This window comes from Pteropus vampyrus, unplaced genomic scaffold (assembly GCF_000151845.1).
Source record: "Pteropus vampyrus isolate Shadow unplaced genomic scaffold, Pvam_2.0 Scaffold6, whole genome shotgun sequence".
Classification (NCBI taxonomy): domain Eukaryota; kingdom Metazoa; phylum Chordata; class Mammalia; order Chiroptera; family Pteropodidae; genus Pteropus; species Pteropus vampyrus.
The window spans coordinates 1,273,217-1,292,010 of NW_011888787.1; the positions used below are offsets into that span (position 1 = coordinate 1,273,217).

The window sequence follows — 18,794 nt, forward strand, 5'->3', positions numbered from 1 at the left end:
GTTGTCTGAGGAATAAAGCTTTATATCCACAAAAAAGAGCGAGAAGAGTTTCTAACAGCAAAGGATGAGTCGTGGAAGTGAGGGGACAAAGTCTGAGGCCAAGTCCCAGAGAGACCCTCGGAGGGAAGAGCATCTCGTCACAGATGGAGGAAAACTTTGCTCCGACGCACAGGGACCACAACTACTGCTAAGGCAGCTCCGATGAAGGGAACGCGGCCGAGGCAGTGGGCACACGCTGCCAAAATATAGGTTTCTATCCAAATGAAGGGGAAAAAAAATTTGAACGATGAGCCCTGTCCAAAAATGTAATGGGTAGTGAGAAACCATCACTAGAGTTAACCAAGCAAAAGTAGACATTTAAATGCTAATCACATCCAAACAAACAAACGAACAAACAAACAAAAAGCCTTTCACATCAACATCTAAATTGGTGTTTGACCAAACCCCTGGGCATCACATCCCGGCCAAGTCCACACATAAAATTAACCGTCATGGCACCTTACCGTGGTTCCAAGGAAAACTTCCAGAAAATGCCGGTAAGCTCAGTACAAAGCCGGAGGATGGATTGAAATGTTTTTATTTCCTTACAGATTTTTTAAGTTGGAACAGCAGCAGATGCAACAGGCGCCAGCACTTCCTGTGCAAGTACCGACCGTAGGGCAAGAATGGAGACGGCCGGGGTGCCGAGCCCCTTCCCTCTCTGCCGTGTGGGCCTCGCCTGGTTCTTGTCTCAGAAAGTAAACGTTGTGAGTGAGGCTGACGCAGTTCTTATTGCGCCGACAGTGTTAGGCTTAGAGGCAGAGACCTCGATCGACCTCCGTGTGACGGTGGCTTCGAGTTCTAAACGTTCACGCCCCGGTCCCTTCCCACCCGACTCCTCCCTCCTCTCCCCATCTCCAGCCTCTGGAGCACACGAGGCGTGCGCATCCCACACCGATGGACGAAAGGGCTGGGTGTTCGGCCACCCGCGATAAAGGTTTGGACGGGAGGGAGAGACTCCGGGGCGAGCCTCGAGCCCCCTTCCGCTTCGGCGCCCTCTGCCCTCGCCCTCCTCCCCAGCCACCTGCTTGTTTTCCCGTTTGTCATGGGAAACGTTCACCAGTCGAGTCCCTACCAGGCCGATATGGACCACGAATCCCAGGCCAGGGGTTCACAGGCAGCTGCGTGCATAGGAGTTCGCGCTGCTCCGGTTCAGCAGTGATGGGGAGGAAAGGTGAAGTCAGACTCAGGAAACACAGCCCAGCGTTTCTCCACTTCCTTCCTCCGGGTCCGTGCCGCCCTCCCGCCGCCTCAGAATAGCTCCTCCCTGGCTGCAGCCCTGGTGTGCATAGGAAGGGGGAGGGGGTGACATGCCTGCTCAACCTCTGAGCAGCAGTGACCGGGCGGGGGTGGACCCTGTGGTGTAGACTGCGGTTTGTGGGGGAGATGACAGTTGAAGCTCCAGGCGGAGCAGACCCCGGCCTTTGGCGCTCGCCTGTGCTGTGCCACCGACCACCCGGGGGCTGGGGGGGGCCTTGCTCAGGTCTCCCTGCCTGTGAGGGTCGAGATTCTGTACGAGGCAAGGCGGTTACTCCAAATCCGAGGAGGTTCCTTTGCCCTCGGGCAGATTTACGGTGCCCTGGGCTGGGAATGTCCGTGGCCATGTAAGAGGAAACAATGCGGACCTGACGAATGCAGAGAGAGGAGCTTTGGTGTGGCCACATCTGCGTCTCTCTCGGAGGGGACGCGGGGCTGGCTTAGCATTCTTTCCCCGTGCGGATGGCCGCTTGCTTCCTCTGTGTCGCACTGCCAACTGGTGCACACTCGAAGTCTTGTACCCCCAAGACCTGAGAACGCCCCCCGATCTCCTTAGCAGACTGAGATGAACTACCACGTGCTGGCTGAAGGAAGGGGTTCGTGCGCTCAGCCGACAGACAGACACCGCGGTCGGGCTATTTAGAATAAGCGTCTGTCGTCGGGGCACGCGTGATCCGAGAAGGCGGCAGGTTAACGCCTTCTCCGTCGGCTTGGGGTGCTTAAGGGAAACCCTGGGCATCGTGCCAGGGGCTGCGTGACGGTCCGGGTTGGGGGCGTGGGGGCGTCCTCTGGCAACGCGATCCTCCGGTGGCATCAGCACCCCAGGAACAAAGATGCGGGGAGTCTGGAAAGATCACTAGACCAGAAGGGCTGCGATCAGTACGCGCAAGGGCATTCGCCATAAGTTTCGGGGCCACTTTCCATGGCAGGGGCCATTCCACGCTCTGGGTCAGGGTTAGGCCACTGGGGACGACCGATTGTTAAGCTGTAGAGCAAGGGAAAGTGACGCGGGGGGCGGGGGGGACGCTGGGAGGAAAATGGAACCACCACGGCTCCGGCGGCTCCGGCCCCTCCTCCCCTTTCCTCCCTGTGGGGTCGGCCTTTTGTCGGCTCAGAGCATCGTCACCTTTGGGCGAGCGTCTTCGTGTCCCCTGGCAGCGACGGCTACGCGGGTGCCGCGTGTAGCAGAAGCACCGACGCCTGGTCCCCGTCTTTGTTCCTCGAGGCAAATTTCGGGGCAGGGGCGGGGGGACAAGCCTCCAGCGGACAGCCTCAGGCGTCCGTCACAGAGCCACCGTCGGCCATCCCTGTTTGCTGCCACTTTACCGGGAGTTTCGCAGCTGAAGTGCTAGGAAGCAGTGGCACCAGGAGAAAATATGGGCGGGCCCCCCGTTCGGACGGCTGAGAAGGGAGGTTCGGCACAGCGCTTGTCATCGTACGACCGGTCCACCTGCACGTCTTCACAGGAGCTGGGTCGCCGGGCAGGGCTTTTAGTGTCCCTCCTTCAACTGTCCCCTCCAGCCACTCGCCACCCCAGACTCCCGCCCCCTTTCCAGCCTCATCCCCGCCTTCACCCCCACCCTATCCAAAGCTCAGACTCCTCAGGAATTTCACACAGGCTTTTTTTAAAAAAAATTATTCTTCAAATTCACGCTTTACTGGTTTTTCTAGTGCTTTCCAGTTTGATCTGGAAAGAGGCGTTCAACAGCCCATGACAGTTTGCCATGTTGGCAAGTAGAAAAAAGTTTCAACTTGATAAAATGTTATACAAATACAAATTGTGCTGATTAGGGAAAATTCTCGATAATTACCTATCAATGAAATTCTGGGAGCGCAGACAATGATTACTTACGCAAGTCGGTTATTTTGCCACCTGTGATTCGTTATTGACATAAAATGACGATGAGACCATAATTCTTTTTCCAAACGGCTTAAATGTCCGCGAAGAAGAAAGCTCGACCCTAAATGCCAGAGAAGGGATGACAGTCGGTTCCAGGATTCACTGACGGACAACATTCCCTGTGTAAAGAGCGACCCTCTCCCCCACGAGTAAGGCTGCACGTCCTGTTTCCTAGATGACATCACAAACACACGATGACGCCTGGAATGGCGAAACTCAAGAAATCACGCAACGGCATGTTTTCTTTTGAGAAATATCGTCAGACTCCATACCCTTTCCTCCATTTTTCTCAGGACTTCCCACCTAATTAGACACATAACCTATACGCCTCAGTACTCCTCCCTTAGAAAACTCTAGAAGGCTTGGAATCAAAGGTCTGAGTGGAACCCCAGGCGGTCACAAAAGGCAAGGCCTGGCAAATAAGAGATCCGTTTGGAGAAAAGAGCCTTCCGTTTGGAGAAACCGCCGTGACATCTACTCCCGGCCATTGCCACCCACTAAATCACACACCCACAAGCCAGGTCCCTTAATCTCTCGAAGCCTCAATGTCCAAGGCAACCTCTCGGCGCGGCTGTGAGTCCCAGTCGGGGGAAGCCTGGGGAAGTGCATTGGGAGAGCATTTGTCGAAAACGGGGGCCGTGAGTTTCTGGGGCAGAAGAGAGGAAGACGTGGCTAGTGGGCACCTCGTTTATAACTGTGCTCCCCTCAACCAGCATTCTTGGCAGAACTCCTTCGAAAACCAACGTTGTTTCTGCAAGACTTCAGCCTAGGTGTCTAATCTTTTTAATCCCTGATAATCCATTTCTCTGATTCTCAATATTTATCTAGCACTCGACGCACATTCTTTGAATAATCAACACTCCGGCTGAAAGGCCGCAGCCCAAGCTGTCAAAGGACCCCAAAATCTCAAAGCAAAAAGAAAACTGCCTATTTTTATTCGAGAAATATTAAAATGTGAGTTCGTTGAAGTGTTTGAGAGGCGTCTGATTTAAACACGACAGCCAGGTGTTGCGATCCGTTTTCGGCACCACTTGGGGCCATCAATAGGAAGACTAATCACCTGATTGTGCTTGCGTAAAATTGCTTGACTAAGCCAGCTAAATTCCATCCGCTACGAAAAGCCACTACGTGATGGTGTTTTGCCATTATTTCCCCCGATTTATACTTTATATAATACTTTTCTGGCACATCCCCAACCTACAAGTTTCCCTTATTCCAGAGGAACGACTTAATATTATTAGGTCAAACCACATGAAATTGTCACTGTTTTGGGTCAAAAACGATTGAAGTTTGGCATGGACGATGTGCAATGCCAGACAGCCAATCTCAGAGCCCCTTTCAGCCACTGACAAGGTCTAAAACCCACAGATGGTTATATAATTTTTCTAAACCTTGGTTTCCTCATCTGTAAGATAGATGTAATAATATTACTATCCTCGGAGAGTTGTGAAAATTAAGTGAGATAATACACAAAAAGTGCTTGGCACAGTGCCTGGCACACAGGAGTTATCCAGCTTAAAAGAGAGAAAGGAGTCAGTGTGATCCGCCTGTCTGTATTCCCAGTGCTTAGCCAACCTCATTTGTTATATTTATTAAATAAACTTCATGTTAGATTGACCGATTTAGGTCTTCGGTGTTATCAAAATGAACAATTGCGTGTCTATAATCGTGTGTGAATATTTGCATATTTTGGTCCAAGAGCTTAATACGCCCATTCGGTTCCATCTGTTAGTAAAACAAGGAACCATCTGAAGCACGTCAAAAGTTAGAGGTCACACAGAGGAGGAGCGGCTGCGGGGATTTAGAGAAAAACTATGGAATCGTGAGATCTGTAAACCAAATGGAAAAAAAAGAGAGAGATTTAATGAAAGAGGGAGGGAAAATGCTTGCTCTGTGCTCCTGGGAGGTCTAGGAAGCTGGAGGGTCAGGACCAACCATTGATCTTGGCTGTAAGGAAGTCACTGATGACCCTGGCGAAAGGAATTTTAATGCAATGCTGGGAACAAAAGCCTAAGTAGATCGATTAAAGACAAAATGAGAGGTAAGTACGCGGCACACTGAGGACAGACAGTATTTTTAACGGCTTTTGCTCTAGAGGGTAGCGCAGATTCGGTGGCACACTCGGTAAGACATCCAGGGTCCAAAGGGCATTGTAAAGATGGGCTCGTACACTGAAAAAGCACAATGAGGTGGAAAGGGGAGTTGATCAAGAGGAAGAGAGGGGACAACTGTAGGACCACAGCCCTCACGTGGAACAGAGGGGACACACTAGTGTGCAAACGCTGGCCTCGGCCTCACAACAGAGCGAGGCTCTTCCTTCCCATCGGAACAGTGGGAAGGCAGAGCACGGGTCGCAAAGGCAGGAGATTTGCCGAATTTGCTCGTGAAAGCTGTAGGAGCTCTCTCCTGATCGTCCCTCTTGTCTTAGTGACAGGGGAGTGTAAGTAACCAGCTGCGAATGAGCAGAAGAGAGGGGCCGAAGACAGGAGAGGAGACGTGACTCCCTCTCTCGGGACTCTGAGAGGGGATGGACTCGGAGAGGGTAGTAGAATTGCCAGGCCACGCTGAGGGTCACTTGGGATGCGCGGTCGTAAACGCAAAGAGAGCCGGTCGACGCAGGGCTGCGTTTCTCTTCGGCCATGCTCGCCTGTGCGGGGAGAGGCAGGGCGCGGGCCAGGTGTAGCTAAAGCTGGATGTTTGCCTGGCCAGTGTCACCGTACAGGCTAAGTGCGTGCGGAGGACCATCTACAGTCATGTGCCGCAGAGAATCTGAACGAAGGGACGAGAAAGGGGGTCATGGGGTACGATCGACACGGTGAGAAGGTGGAGGGGTCGCCGGCGGTTCCCAGTGTCGGGGAAGCCAGGGTGGGGGGCGCTTTAAACGTGAGCCGGGACGAGGGCGGCTGTCGGAATGTTGGAGGCGATGCAGACGCTGTGGCCGCCGCCGGGTCGAGAGTCCGAATGTGGAATGGGGGCCGAAGTCACACGGAGGACAGCGCCCCAGAAGCGGGAAGGTGAGGGAGAGGCCAGGGTGGATGGGGACTGTGTGTGGACGTGGACGTCCCCGAGAACCTCGAGAGGGTTGATGGTGAAGAAGAAGGCATGGGCTTCGGGAACGAGGGAACGGAGCCAGGTGGTGAGTTGACTGGACGAGCCCAGGGTGCTGGTGGCCCGGGCTGATGGCGTGTCCTGGAGGAGAGCAGAGTGTGCGTGTGTGTGTGCGTGTGCGTGTGTGTGTGTGTGTGTGTGTGTGTGTGCACATACATGCAATCTGTTGGTCCCACAGGGACCCCTAAGCCATCCACTGCATTCTAGCACTAACCCTTCGTTCCTCCCATTTCTACACTGCATTCCGTGAATACTTAGAGAAACGGCTTTGATCTAGAGTCCTCCCTTACCTGGTTCCCGGGGAAGCTGGTATATGGATGTGTGGGGTAGGAGGTCACCCTCTTTAGCCTTCTTATTTTCTGGATGACTCTCCACCACCGTCCACGCTCTCCCCCACCCCCCGAGAACAGGTCAAATGTCCCAAAGTCTTAATGTTGGCTGGGACCTCAGAGATGATCTAATCCTATGTCCTTTGTTTTGGAAAGAGGCCAAGAAGAGTTTCGATGGTTCGTCTCTGTTCACGCAGCAAGGCAGTGCAAATCTATATACCCGTCCAGTGTTCTCCTAGCTGCCCTGCCCAGCCATGTCATGCGTGGTCCCACTGATTCGAGTTGTACGAGTCTCTACATAGTCAAATCTGTCCAGGCGATGCTCGGCGCTTACACTGCTACAGCTCCAGTAATCCCTGTTGCCATGGCCACCAATATTTCCAACCAAGCATTTAGTTGGAGAGTAGAAACGAAAGGCAAAGGACACTCACCAGCCTTTAAGCAACACTCAGAGCCCGTGTTTGGGAGCGTCGTCAGCTCGAAGCGTGTCATTTCAAATGAGACTCTGCTTAATGGCTGGGTATTCTAAGGGGAGGGCTGCAAACGCATCCTTCTTTGATATGATGTCTCGGTGGGGAAAATGATCAAAAAACAAATTCCTGAGATGTGAGTCGTTAGTTTGTATTAAAATAAAAAGGACATTTAAGCTCAAGCCTCTTAGCAACCGCCAATACCAGACAAGGCTGGTGTAGATGAGATCTCTGCTTCTGACCTGGCCAACCTTCAAAGACTGGGACCCCTCAGATGGGACGAGGGGGTTCTGGGGCTCACCAGGAAGTTCTGAATCACTCCTGAGAGACAGCAGCATATGAGGGAAGGGGAGAGTGGTACTAGCTCAGACGGCCTGGAGGCTTCGTTTTTCTCCTTCCTTCCTTCCTTCATTCCTTCCTTCCTTCCTTCATTCCTTCCTTCCTTCCTTCCTCCTTCCTTCCTTCCTTCCTTCCTTCCTTCCTTCCCTCCTTCCCTCCCTTCCTCCCTCCCTCCCTCCCTCCCTCCTTCCTTCCTTCCTTTTTCTTCCTTTCTTTTATGAAAGTAATGAAATTTATATTTTTTAAAAAGCACACGTGTACCCAAGGGTGTAAAATGAAGAAAAAGTTCCTTTTTGACACCTCATTACCACTTTCCAGAATTCAACACTAACAGTTTCTATGTATTCTTCCAGATTTTTTCTGTGTGTCTGTAACCATACATATATCTATTCAGCTTTAGTTTTTAGCATTGTGCGTATTATGCCTCACCTCTAGGAGGTCTTAGAGGTCATTGATATATATATATATGGTCTACTTCATTCTTTTAAAAGTTGCATAATCTTCTACTGGTGGATAGGCCAAACTTTATTTAATTACTGCCATACTGGTGGATATTTAGATCGTCGTATAGGCTTTGCAATTATAAATAATGTTTTAACAAACATTGTACAATAGCTTCACATGCTCACGATAATATGTTGTGAGAAAGGATTCTGAGACGTGGAATTGCAAGATATGTTGATTTCAAAGTTCGATAGAATGTGCCCAGTCACTCTTCAGACTGTTATACTAAAGTGTATTCCAGCGATGCATGTGGTCAAGCTGTCTAATCTTTGTCCATTAATAAGTCAAATAACACTGTCCTTGATTTGCCTCTTTTTCATAATAGCTTCTATTTTTTACAATGCTTATTGGCCATTTTCCTATTCTATACTTTGTCTTTTTTATGAAATCTTTATAAATGAAAGAAAATAGCTTTTTGTTGCTTATTATAAATACTTCCCCAGTTTGTCTTTTGAGTTTGTATCTGATAGAAGGTTTTGATTTTTAGGTGGTCAGATTTACTGATCTTTTTCTTAATGGTTTCTAAATGCTCTTCTATAGTATGTATGTGTGTGTACACACACACACACACACGCACACACGCACGCACACACGCACACACATGCACGCACACACGCACACACACACGCACTCATACACGCACCAATACTCTTTGTTAGGGTTGGAGTTGCAGTTGTTATATTTGTTAAAAGAAGGCTCTTGAGATTCAGTGAATTTGGGTTAGAATCCTGACTCTGAATCCTCATCATACTATCCACTACCTGTGTGGCTCTGGGCAAGTGACTTAAGTTCTTTGGGCCTCAATTTCTCTGTCTATAAAGAGAAGATAAATGTTTCTGATAGATAGGCTTATCGTGAGGATTAAATTATGTAGAAATACGGCTTCCCACACAGCACTGGGGTGAATCTTGGGGGCTTCCTTACAGCTTACATGGAACACTAAAATCACTTCCATTATCTCTCCCACCAACTCAAATTTGGCAGGGGCGGGGCACGCAGTACCGTCAGATGAAAGTGGAAAAATAATAGGCAAGACAACAATCGTTTACAGAAGAATAATCTGACTATTACCGAAGTAGTAACCATGAATCACCTACATTAAGTGTGGTTACTTAACATAAACCCTTTTCACGATAAAAATAGTACCATGTCGTTCAAAGCATACGGTTCAGGACCCAGGCATATCTGGGTCTGAATATCAAATTCCAAATTTGTGGGTGACCTTAGACAAGTTACTTCATCACTCTGGAAGGCTAAATTGATGGGTATTAGGTGGTTATAGGTCTTCCTCTGTAAATGTGGGTGTTGCCTGCCTCACTGGATGGTTTTGAGGATCGTTTGAAGATAAAGAGTATCTAGATAGTATTTTGAATGTGAGTTTCCCTCCCTAGCCCTTGGCCTTCTGTTGGAAGGAATTTCAGCCACAGAGTGCTAGAAGGTGATGGGCAAAAACCTCAATTCTCTCCAAAAGTGCCAGGTAATAACTTTTTCATTGAATTCAGAAACAGAATTCTGAATAAGTACGCATTGTACAGCCAGAGTCACAAGACATTTTGCATTTCAAATGTGTCGTGACGCGTTTCGCTAGATCCCAAACTCCATGGAGCAGGGAGTTGGTTCTGTTCTCTGGTCCTTCTTCAGTACTTAAAACGATGCCTGGTTCATAGGAGGCACTCAGAATACTCGAGATTAGGTAGTGATGACAACTATTTCTTGTCTCCCGTGGCAGGTCGCTACGCGATGGCGGTCTGTGGGGACATCGCAGTGTATCCCAGCGACACTGTTCACCACAGGCGTGGGGCTGGAGCCGTGGCAATGCTGGTTGGGCCCAAGGCCCCTCTGGTCCTCGCGAGAGGTTTGTAGTAACCTGCAGATACACGGTACCAAGGGGCTGTGCCCAGCACGGCCAAAAGCCGAGCTCCTAATCCCAGGTCGCCATACCCACTGCCCGGCACTGAAGGGTGGGTCTGAGGGCGGTGGCCGGAGTGGGGAGCAGAGGGCAGAGAGAAAGGGAAGGGAGGGATCGGCACGGCTTCGTCTTCTGCACCGTCACACGTTGGGACAATGATGGGTGGGAAAAAGGCTGCTGACGAGGGCCTGGGGGAGCCTGACTGACAAATGCCGATGAGAGACGATAACGGGGGATAAAGCGAAAGCCTTGCCTTTGAGCTTTTCCGCATCCGTTCCAGAGTTGGCTAAGCCCATGTAGGTGTGGAAAGGAAGATAGAAACCTCATTTATAAAGAAGCAATAATCGATTCGGCTCCCTTTGAACCCGTGAGGGATGGCGAGTGGGCCCGGGCATGAGACACTCGGAGACCAGGAGACTGTTTATACGTGGGGCTCCCACCTCCCTGCCCTGTGTGGGCTGCACTTTGCACCTTCTGTGCCTCACCAGGGCCTCGGGGAACCCACATGGAGCACGTCTACGACTTCCACAAGCCAGATGGGGCTTCGGAATACCCAGTGTTGGATATGAAGCTCTCCATTCAGTGCTACTCACAGGCCTTGGCCCGACGTGACGCAGTGTACTGCCAAAAATTCCAGAAGCAGTGGGAGCAAGGTGTGGGGCTCAGCGGGCGGTCAGTGGGGGCTCTGCGTTCCCGGGGCCAAGGATTTGTCCTGAAAGCTTAAGACAAGTTCTCTCCTCTGACAGTGATCTCGAGGGAACGGTTTCATGTTCCCTTCTTCTTACACCCTCCCCCTGGGCCATCCAAGTTCAAGTACGAAATTGCCTCTAGCTTGAGCTAAAGAAAAGAAAGTAAACAACCTAGGGCAAAGCCACCAGTATGAAACCAGTGGGCGTCAGCCACCTGGGGAGGCACCGTGGGGAGTCAGAGCAACCACATCCTGCTGAGGCTGGAATTTGTTTCTGTTGAATCAGGAGTGATCTGACTCTTGGTTTGTAGGCGGCCACCTTTTAAATTCTAGTTACCACCTTTTAAAGTCGGCATACTGACTGTTATCAGTGATTTCTCTCTATACGGTGGTGTTACACATGGATTTTATTTTTACCTTTAGTTTCCAGATTTTTCTGCTAAAAAAAAAAAAGTGCTTTCATAATCAGAAAAGAAACAAATCTTATTTCAAAAATAGAGCAAAACCTAGGTTTAAAAAATAAAAAGGGTCCTTACTTGCTTAGCCATGCCCAGATGGGCACCTGCGAAAGGCAGACTTCAGGGCGGGGAAGGCAGGTGCTGAAGCATCGGGGTACGGATGTTGCAGGGGTGGCATCAGGAGGCACTTCTAGCCCCTTTCCACTGCGTCGGGTGACATGCCGCCGCCACGGCCACCCCCCAAAGGGCGAGGAGCCACCTGGACCTCTCTGCCTCTCTGCCCATCCACGGTACAACCGCTGCTGGCAAAAAGCAGTTCTCACCTCCTCTGAATTCTCACGGGGTTCAAATCCTGCTCCTTTATTCTCATTTGGAATGTGACCGGTGCCGCTTTGGACCCCAGCACTGAAGCGTGGCCTTTCTTAGGGGCAGAGGGTGCATTGCTTTTCCCTCTCTGAAGCGAGAGAAAGTGTGTAGTGTTGAGGCAGAGACATCGGAACCTAAATGCGAAGCCAGATGTTTCCTGGCTGGGTGACCTTGGACACATGACTGAGCTTAAAATTTGGAGACTCTGCTTGCTTCCTCCTCTGGAAAATAGAGGAAATTATAAAACAGAAGGTCGATTAGAAGGAATTCTCTGTCGTAGAGGTCGGCAAGAATAGACGGGAAGCATATATTTGTCTCTTTCCTTTCTCTGTTCATAAATAGTGCACTTAATGAAATGCTCATAAGATGAATGACCAAACCTTATGTGTGCTCGCAGGAGGGAGGACCCGGTTCTCAGGGAGGCCTAGCATCCGTCAGCACGGTCAGATCTGAGAGAATCAGTCTAAATGGCTTACCTGTGGTGTCACATCCTTGCTTTTATACTTCCTCCTGCAGCTGGCATCGAGCGACCTTTTACCCTCGATGACTTTCAGTTTATGATCTTTCGCTCACCCTTCTGCAAGATGGTCCAGAAGTCGCTGGCTCACCTGATATTCAGTGACTTCCTCTCAGCTGGCAGCGACACACAGACCAGCCACTATAAGGGGCTGGAGGCCTTCAGGTGAGTCCTCTTTGTGGGGAGCCCAGAGGCTCGTGAGGGGTGAAGACGGTGGAGGCTTCCTCACACCCTGAGTCGGGACCACCAGGCACTTCTGTGGAGAAAAAAGGACAGTCCTTCAATACAGTAGAAATGACAGCACATCCTTCCATGAGTTATTGGGTTATTGCCTACGTAGAGCTTTCTACCTCTTAGCTCAAGCATCATGCGGAGTTTGCCAGCAGCTCTAGATCAAGTGACTATAAGAAACAACCTGTACCTTCTAGGGTTTCAATGAAGCCTCAGAGAATCAGAAAAGGGGGAAGAGGACTTGAGCGGGAGCAGAAATGGGAGCGTTCTTCACGGTACTTTTCAAAGGTCAATCCGGTATTTGGAATTAGAATCTCCGTAGTTCATGGACCCTGATGTCTGCCTTGAGTTTATCTTCCAAATTGGTAAGATAAGCTGAACAGAAGAGTGAGAAGCCGTTTCTTTTACAAACTATGCATGTCAAGAAAGACAGTCCTCATGTCCAAATACTTCTGATTGTTCCCCTCCTTTGGTAGATGAAGGGGGAGGAATGAAAAGGTTTGCTGGGAGCAGAGGAAGATGAGGAAGAAGCCCACGGATAAGGGAGATTCCCCAGACAAAGCAGGAAGAGTACAGGCTAAGGGGAGCCCTTGATCGCTCCAGCTCACTGCCAGGTGCTCAGCCAGCGGGGGGGTCTCTGCTGCTGAAGCCCTGAGGTAGCAGGGGACGGGTGAGGTAGACAGGGGCCTGCAGGTTGTGGTTGAGAGGTGAGCTCTGTAAGCAGGTTCACCAGATTTTGGTTCTGCCAAGGAATTGTTTGTTTCTTTGTTTGTTGTTTGTTTGTTTAAAATGTGGTTCTTAATGGCAAGTCAGTGGCAAAGAGGGGCTCATTAAATGTGTCAAGCTGGTTCAGTCATCAGAACAGAGAAAGAGAGGCAGGGGAGGAAGCGGGGAGCGGGGGAGAAGGGGGGACATTGGGGGTTTTCAGGGCAGAGCCTCCAAACCCAGCTCCCTCCCTCTCGCTGTCCACAGCTTCTCACCGCTTTGGCAGCTTGACACTCGAGAAGAGAGACCTGCCATGTCTCATACCATGACTCACATGAATATTAAACCTCCCCAGTGAGATTTTAGCCGAAATGATTTTTGTGTTGGCGCAGCTCTGCAGAGCTCGGCAGGTCTGTGTTACCCAGCCTGCCCCGCGGTCTGTCAGGCAGAGCGAGTCCTGGGCCCCCCTGGCATTGGGCACAGGTCCCTCAGGCATCCAGGTGTGAAGCTGGCGTGGAGCACCACGGACCTCAGGATGCTGTTGGGACAGCCCCTCAGCCCCAGCCCCGCCTCGGGCAAGATGCGGGTACAGGGGGTGGGGATGCCCAGGAAGAGACTCAAAGTTGAATGTCCTGTTTTTTAAATTCCACAGCTCTATGGAGCGGTTCCTGGGACAGGCATGCTAGCAGAGCTTTGCCCACAAATCATTATATAAACAACAACAACAACCCACTCTTAGCTGGTAAATAGATTGGACTGGACGCAACAGCCCCCTAAGCACTGGCCCTATAGAATCTTCAGCGGGTCCTCTATGTCTTTTCCTGCTGCAGTTGTTGTCATGAGCTTGTGGTTTTGTGAAGCAGGGGCCCTTCGTGAAAAAGAGGGATGGACAGAAGGCCTGGCCTTGAATCACTGACCTCCAGAAATGCAGCTTATCAGCTATCTCCTTCAAGATCCAGATAACGTGCCCCCCAACCACATCCACCATCCCCCTCCAACCCCGTGGGTAAGGCCAACAGGTGAGGAAGTGATTTTCCAATCACCTTGTAGCCTTTCTCACCCGGAGGTCTGCTAATGTGCAGACAAAGAACTTCCCTGTACGGGGGTGGGGAAAAAAATCACCTAGGGTGACCTAGGGCAGGAGAAGATGGAGTGGCCACTGGAATCGGGCACGGAGCTACGTCCTACTCAAACAAGAATGTTCAATCAACGCGTTACGGTACAGCAGAGGCGAAGGATGGACCAGCCCACTGACCATGAGGCCACTTCAGGTCTCCAGGGGACGGACTGAACACACACACACGCTTCTAAATTTCGGAATCACAGGGGTCAGCATTCTGAGGCCAGTTCTCTCCGGTCCCAATATGTGCCCTGCCCCATCACCCGGCTTCCGCCAACCTTCTGCTTCCCAGCCAAGATGCACAGAGATGCCACAGAGCAGCACAGAAGAGTAAACAGCACCCTCTGTGGAGCGCCAATGGGATTTAAAAATGGATCTTGCCTTTTTACATTTGGGAGAGTTTAAGTGGACGGTCAGGCAACAGGGCGGTGCAGTGTAACTGTCCTGTGCCTTGCCCTGCCACTCACGTCGAAGAAGATATTTTGGGATGCCCGAGTCATTTGGATGTCTAGAATTGATCTGACCACCTTAGATCACAGAATATGGTTTGCCTAGGGAGTTTCCGGGAAGGAGGCTAGGAGGCTGAAAATTGAGCTCAACTTGTGTAATTTCATCAATGTCAGCCTGATTTCTTAGCTACCAGTGGGCTCAAGTGACCCTGTCAGCTGTTGCCACGTGGTGCATAGATCCCTTACTGGTAGGAGAGGATGGGTCGCCTATCCAGATCTGGCCAAACATTACCGCGAGGTCAAGGAGCAGGCTCTCTGGTGCAAGGGTTTCTATATGAGAGACCGAGAGAGACCTGCTCTCCTGCTCTCAAAGGCACAGGCACAAAGCAACCCTAGTTCACCAAGTGCCTCGGGCACTTCCCACAAACCACTTTTTAATCCGTTTCATCCTCACTGCAGGTCTATGAGAGGCATCTTTATCCCTCTTACTAATGGGGGAACAAAGGCTCAAAGGAGCTGAGCGTTAGAGGTCAGGGCTAGAGGTCAGGGCGGCTTAAAGCCAACCTTGCTGTTCGAGGCCAGGCCCATCCCCCCTCCCCCCAGCAAACAACACACCTGTGCTCTGAGCCCGCTACAGGTGCTAGCACAGCAGTTCCTTCCCGATGGCCTTCCTACCCTCAGCTCAATTGCAGTGTGATGGAGGCCCAGGTGGTGGGCTTGTCCCTGCCGGCGGCAAGTAGCTGCCCTGAGCCAGGCCTTCTTAACCCCGGCGGGGGTCTCAAACACAGATGCTACTGGGCACAGGGTAGGGATGCATCGTCCCCTACTAACTGGGGAAAAAAATACCTCAAAAGGTGAAACCCTTAGGATCAGGGAGCGCCATTCTGGCACGTTTATTGAAAATCATCTTTTAAAAAAAATCAATATACTATCCAACCCACACAGGGCCAGCGTGAACTTGCCAAATATTCTCACGCCGCGTGCCTTCACCCACACTTTCTCCCCTGGGTGAGACCCTCCCGAACATCTCAACAGAATTTCTATATGCCTGCTGTAGCACCCTCCTCACTGCCGTCAGTGACCAGAGTGTCCCCTTCGCCAGACAGTGACCCCCGCGGGAGAAGCCTGGGTTTCAGTGTTCTTCTCAGGCACATCTCCTGGCCCGTTCTGTGTCTGGCGCACGATGCTGTGCATCTTTGTCAAGTATCTGCCAACGTGCACGTGTATTCCCACGTGGAAGGGATCCGAAATACCAAGCTTTGTCCCTGTAAAAATGCCTCTGATTGACCTGAGACGGGAGGGGGGCCCTCTTCAGAGCTCCCTCATCCAGGCCCGCCGTTTGCCCAGGCCGGTCTCCCCCACACGCCCCAGCCTCCCACCTAACCTCCTCCGTCCGCCACAGCCAACCCCAAGGCTGCCCGCAGACGCCCTCCAGTGGCTCTTATGGGTAATGACAACACAGAGACGCAGGGAGATCTGGGGTGGTCCTTTTATTAGGTGGTTATTGCTGTACTACAGGCCCTAGGAATGTGATCTCCTCTCCCTGCTGGTCACAGTGGGCAGGAAAAGCCCCCGAGGCTGGGCCCGGTGCGCCCTGCGGTTAGAAATGGAACTGGAAGGCCTCGGTCACGTGCTGCTTCCAGGCCTCCAGGCTGGGCAGCAGGGAGGAGATGCCCATGACGTGCCAGGTCTCCTCGTCTGACACCACCGAGGTCTGGTAGGACAGCAGCTGCACGCCCGCCTCTGCCAGGAGCCCTGGGAAGAAGAAGAAGCCCCTTGCTGGCACGGGGTGCGCGGGAGGGACAAGCGGGGGGGGGGGGGGGAGTCCCGGTCTTCTGTGGTCAAAGCCACCATGGAGGGGTGACGGTCTCGGAGTAAAAGGGCCGAGGGTGGGAAGGACAGGCATCTGCCCAGACTCCCTCGCTGTTCCCAGGACTCCAGGAACACGCCGGCCATTAGGCCAGGCGAGGGAGGGACGATGAGCTGCAAAGCTGGGGCAACCGCCCCACTTGCCGGCTGCCAGCTTTGTCCAGACCGGCAGCGGGAGAGCAAAGCAGGGGAAAGTTCCTGCGGGCGCTGGCGAGGATGGTGAACCGAGGCCCCTGGAGGTCTGTGGACACACTCTCTGCCAAACTGGGAAGGGCTCCAAAACTCCCGGGCGCCATGGGCCTGGGGCAGCTCTGAGGCCCACGACGCCGGAGGGGGAGCGTGGCAGGCCCTGCTGCAGGCAGGAGGGAACGGGTGCGGGGGCTCTGAGCTCCTGGGCCTGGCTCCACAGGCAGGTCTGCACTGTGCTTAAACACGGCAAGCAGCCCAGCGACAGCGGCTCCGGGGCCCCAGCCCAGCCCGCCGCTCCGTGCCCTCGGATAAAGCCCTTTCATCCGAACTCCACGCCTGCTCCCCAGTGTTCCCGAAACCGGCAGGGCAGCCCCTCTGCCCACAGCTGATCGAGAAGTGCCCTGTGGCCGGAGAAGCAGCAAGAGGCAAAAGTCTCTGGAACTCAGGCCCAGGAGTCACACACATGCGCGCGCGCCCCTGCCTCAAGGGCACCGGCCAGCCCTCCAGGCCCCTCCTCACCGATCATGGTAGGCAGCATCTCAGGGTTGGAGGGCTGAGCCCGGAACAGGAGCAGGGGCAGCCCCCGGCGGAGAGGCACTTCTGGTCTGAAGACTGCGCTGTTGAGTGCCTGCAGCACAGGCGTGGTGCCCTGGACCAAGCCCACGGCCTGGTACGGGGCACCTGCTAGGGCCACGGTCAGGAGGCCCTCCCCACAGGCCTGCTCCCCGGGCACCGCGGGGTTGTGGGAGGCGGTTACCTGCAAAGGGAAGGCAGGGGGCAAGTCACACCTCCCGGCTACGCCACGCCCACCTCTCCCTCAGACCAGTGACCACAGGGCTTCAGCCTGGAAGCATGGTCAGCACCTCGGGGCCAGGGGAGAGGAGCTTGTGCCTCTGAATGTTAGCCTCCTGGGACGGTCAGTGGCCTCCCGTGACGGAAGGAGTGCTCTGCCAGGTACAGGGAAAGGCTTGGGACGGAGGGGTGCGGTCGAGGGAGGGGGAGGGAGGCCGGGTCATCAGGCCTGCCCCAGAGGTTCACCGGCCCCTCCTGCTCATGCTTCCTGCACAGAATCCTGCACACAATCCGTGACTGGGACAAGGGGACAGGGGAGTTGGGGGAGCGGTAAACACGCTATAGCCCATTGCTTCTGCGGGATCTCACTGCCTGAGAAACAGACGTGGATCTACAAAGGGAACCAGCGGGAAAGAAGCCGAAGAAAAGCCACGAGGGCGGCAGGGGCTGGGAGGATGTGCGGCCGCGGCCGGAGTCGGCAAGTGAAGCACGAATCGGGCGTGGCGGTGGGAGGGGCCCAGCGGGCAGAGGCGGGGCTGCCTCCCTCCCGGCAGCCGGGGCGCAGCCACCGCCTCGCGTCCACGACGCACTCATGCCCGAAGCACGTGCGCGCGTGTGCGCTTGCTCGGGGCCGCGCTCGGCGGCAGACGGCATCCCCGCGGCCCAGACAACGGCGACCTCTTGCAGGCGGGCAGAGCCCGCGGCAGGACGTGCGCCCAGCGCCCCGCTCACATTGAGGCCGGCCTCTTTCACCAGCAGCTTGGCGTTCACCAGGTTCACATCCGCCGGGCTGGAAGCGTGTTTCAGCAGGCCGACGATGACCGCAGGGCTCAGGCAGTTCCCGGCATTCTTCAGGGCTGTGCCTGGGGACCGAAAGACGCCCCCGTGAGGTCGCTGTGTACTCAGCAACACGGGAAGGGCAGGAGACCACTGGCTCCCAGCTTTGGGTCACGGGCTCCTCATGGCCCTGCGGGCCCCGATCCGCTCCTGCCCGGGCAGTGCTGCTTTATTTACTCTGGGGAGCGGAGAGCAGCCGGATGAAGACGTAGTGGGGTCCAGGCCAGGACGCCTGGGACACTCTAAGGAACTCCTCTCCGAAACCCAGCCCGACTCCACTGCCCCCACACACCTGCCCTGGCCGCCCTGGCCTGCCTGTCATGCTCCAAAGGGACACTTGAAAAATTACTCCCACCCCCACCTGGCATTTGTGCCCTTGCCAGCCTCAGGAAGCGGAAGCTGAGGGGACAACGGAAGCAACCGCAGCCCAGTCCCCTGCTTTGTTCCTCGGGGGCCTGGGCGCCCAGGCCTGCAGCTCAGCCCTCACCCCTACGTTCTCCCCTCCCACCCCACCCCCCCAGAGCAGAGGCCCAGCAGTCAGCGGGAAGGACAAACCTCTGCAGGGCTGAGGGGACTGGAGCCCTCCCAGGGCTGGACCCACTGCAAAGGTGACCAGAGCCGGCTCAGTCGCCAAGGGGCCAGCAAAGGGAGCTGCTCTGGGTCCCACTCCCTGGCCGAGCAACTCGTCCCCTGACCCACGTAAGGCACCTTATGTTGT

The 18,794-nt window shown here is 53.4% G+C and overlaps 3 protein-coding genes across 3 annotated transcripts in view; 2 read left to right on the top strand and 1 right to left on the bottom strand.

Moving 5' to 3' along the window:
- REG4 (regenerating family member 4) overlaps nucleotides 1-755 on the top strand; it is a 17,787-nt gene extending 17,032 nt beyond the window's left edge. The window contains exon 5 of the mRNA XM_023534850.1: nucleotides 368-755. Within this exon, the coding sequence (XP_023390618.1) occupies nucleotides 368-658 (291 nt within the window). The 3' untranslated portion in view covers nucleotides 659-755. The remainder of the gene's footprint in view (nucleotides 1-367) is intronic.
- Nucleotides 756-9,680: 8,925 nt separating this feature from the next.
- Nucleotides 9,681-14,245, top strand: HMGCS2 (3-hydroxy-3-methylglutaryl-CoA synthase 2). Its single transcript, XM_023535374.1, has 4 exons — nucleotides 9,681-9,801; nucleotides 10,344-10,508; nucleotides 11,884-12,049; nucleotides 13,473-14,245. Exons 1-4 carry the CDS (start codon nucleotides 9,687-9,689, stop codon nucleotides 13,504-13,506), a joined length of 480 nt encoding a protein of 159 aa, XP_023391142.1. The 5' UTR covers nucleotides 9,681-9,686; the 3' UTR covers nucleotides 13,507-14,245.
- A 1,619-nt stretch (nucleotides 14,246-15,864) lies between these two features.
- The window catches only part of PHGDH (phosphoglycerate dehydrogenase), a 25,672-nt gene continuing 22,742 nt past the window's right edge, over nucleotides 15,865-18,794 (bottom strand). The window contains exons 10-12 of the mRNA XM_011366387.2: nucleotides 17,972-18,102; nucleotides 16,967-17,204; nucleotides 15,865-16,144 (exon numbers count right to left, since the gene is read on the bottom strand). Of these exons, the coding sequence (XP_011364689.1) occupies nucleotides 15,990-16,144; nucleotides 16,967-17,204; nucleotides 17,972-18,102 (524 nt within the window). The 3' untranslated portion in view covers nucleotides 15,865-15,989. The remainder of the gene's footprint in view (nucleotides 16,145-16,966; nucleotides 17,205-17,971; nucleotides 18,103-18,794) is intronic.

Coding starts and splice junctions, on each gene's coding strand:
- HMGCS2 (XM_023535374.1), top strand. CDS start 9,687: ATGGCGGTCTGTGGGGACATCGCAGTGTATCCCAGCGACACTGTTCAC. Junction 9,802..10,343: donor CCCTCTGGTCCTCGCGAGAG/GTTTGTAGTAAC, acceptor GTGCCTCACCAG/GGCCTCGGGGAACCCACATG. Junction 10,509..11,883: donor CCAGAAGCAGTGGGAGCAAG/GTGTGGGGCTCA, acceptor TTCCTCCTGCAG/CTGGCATCGAGCGACCTTTT.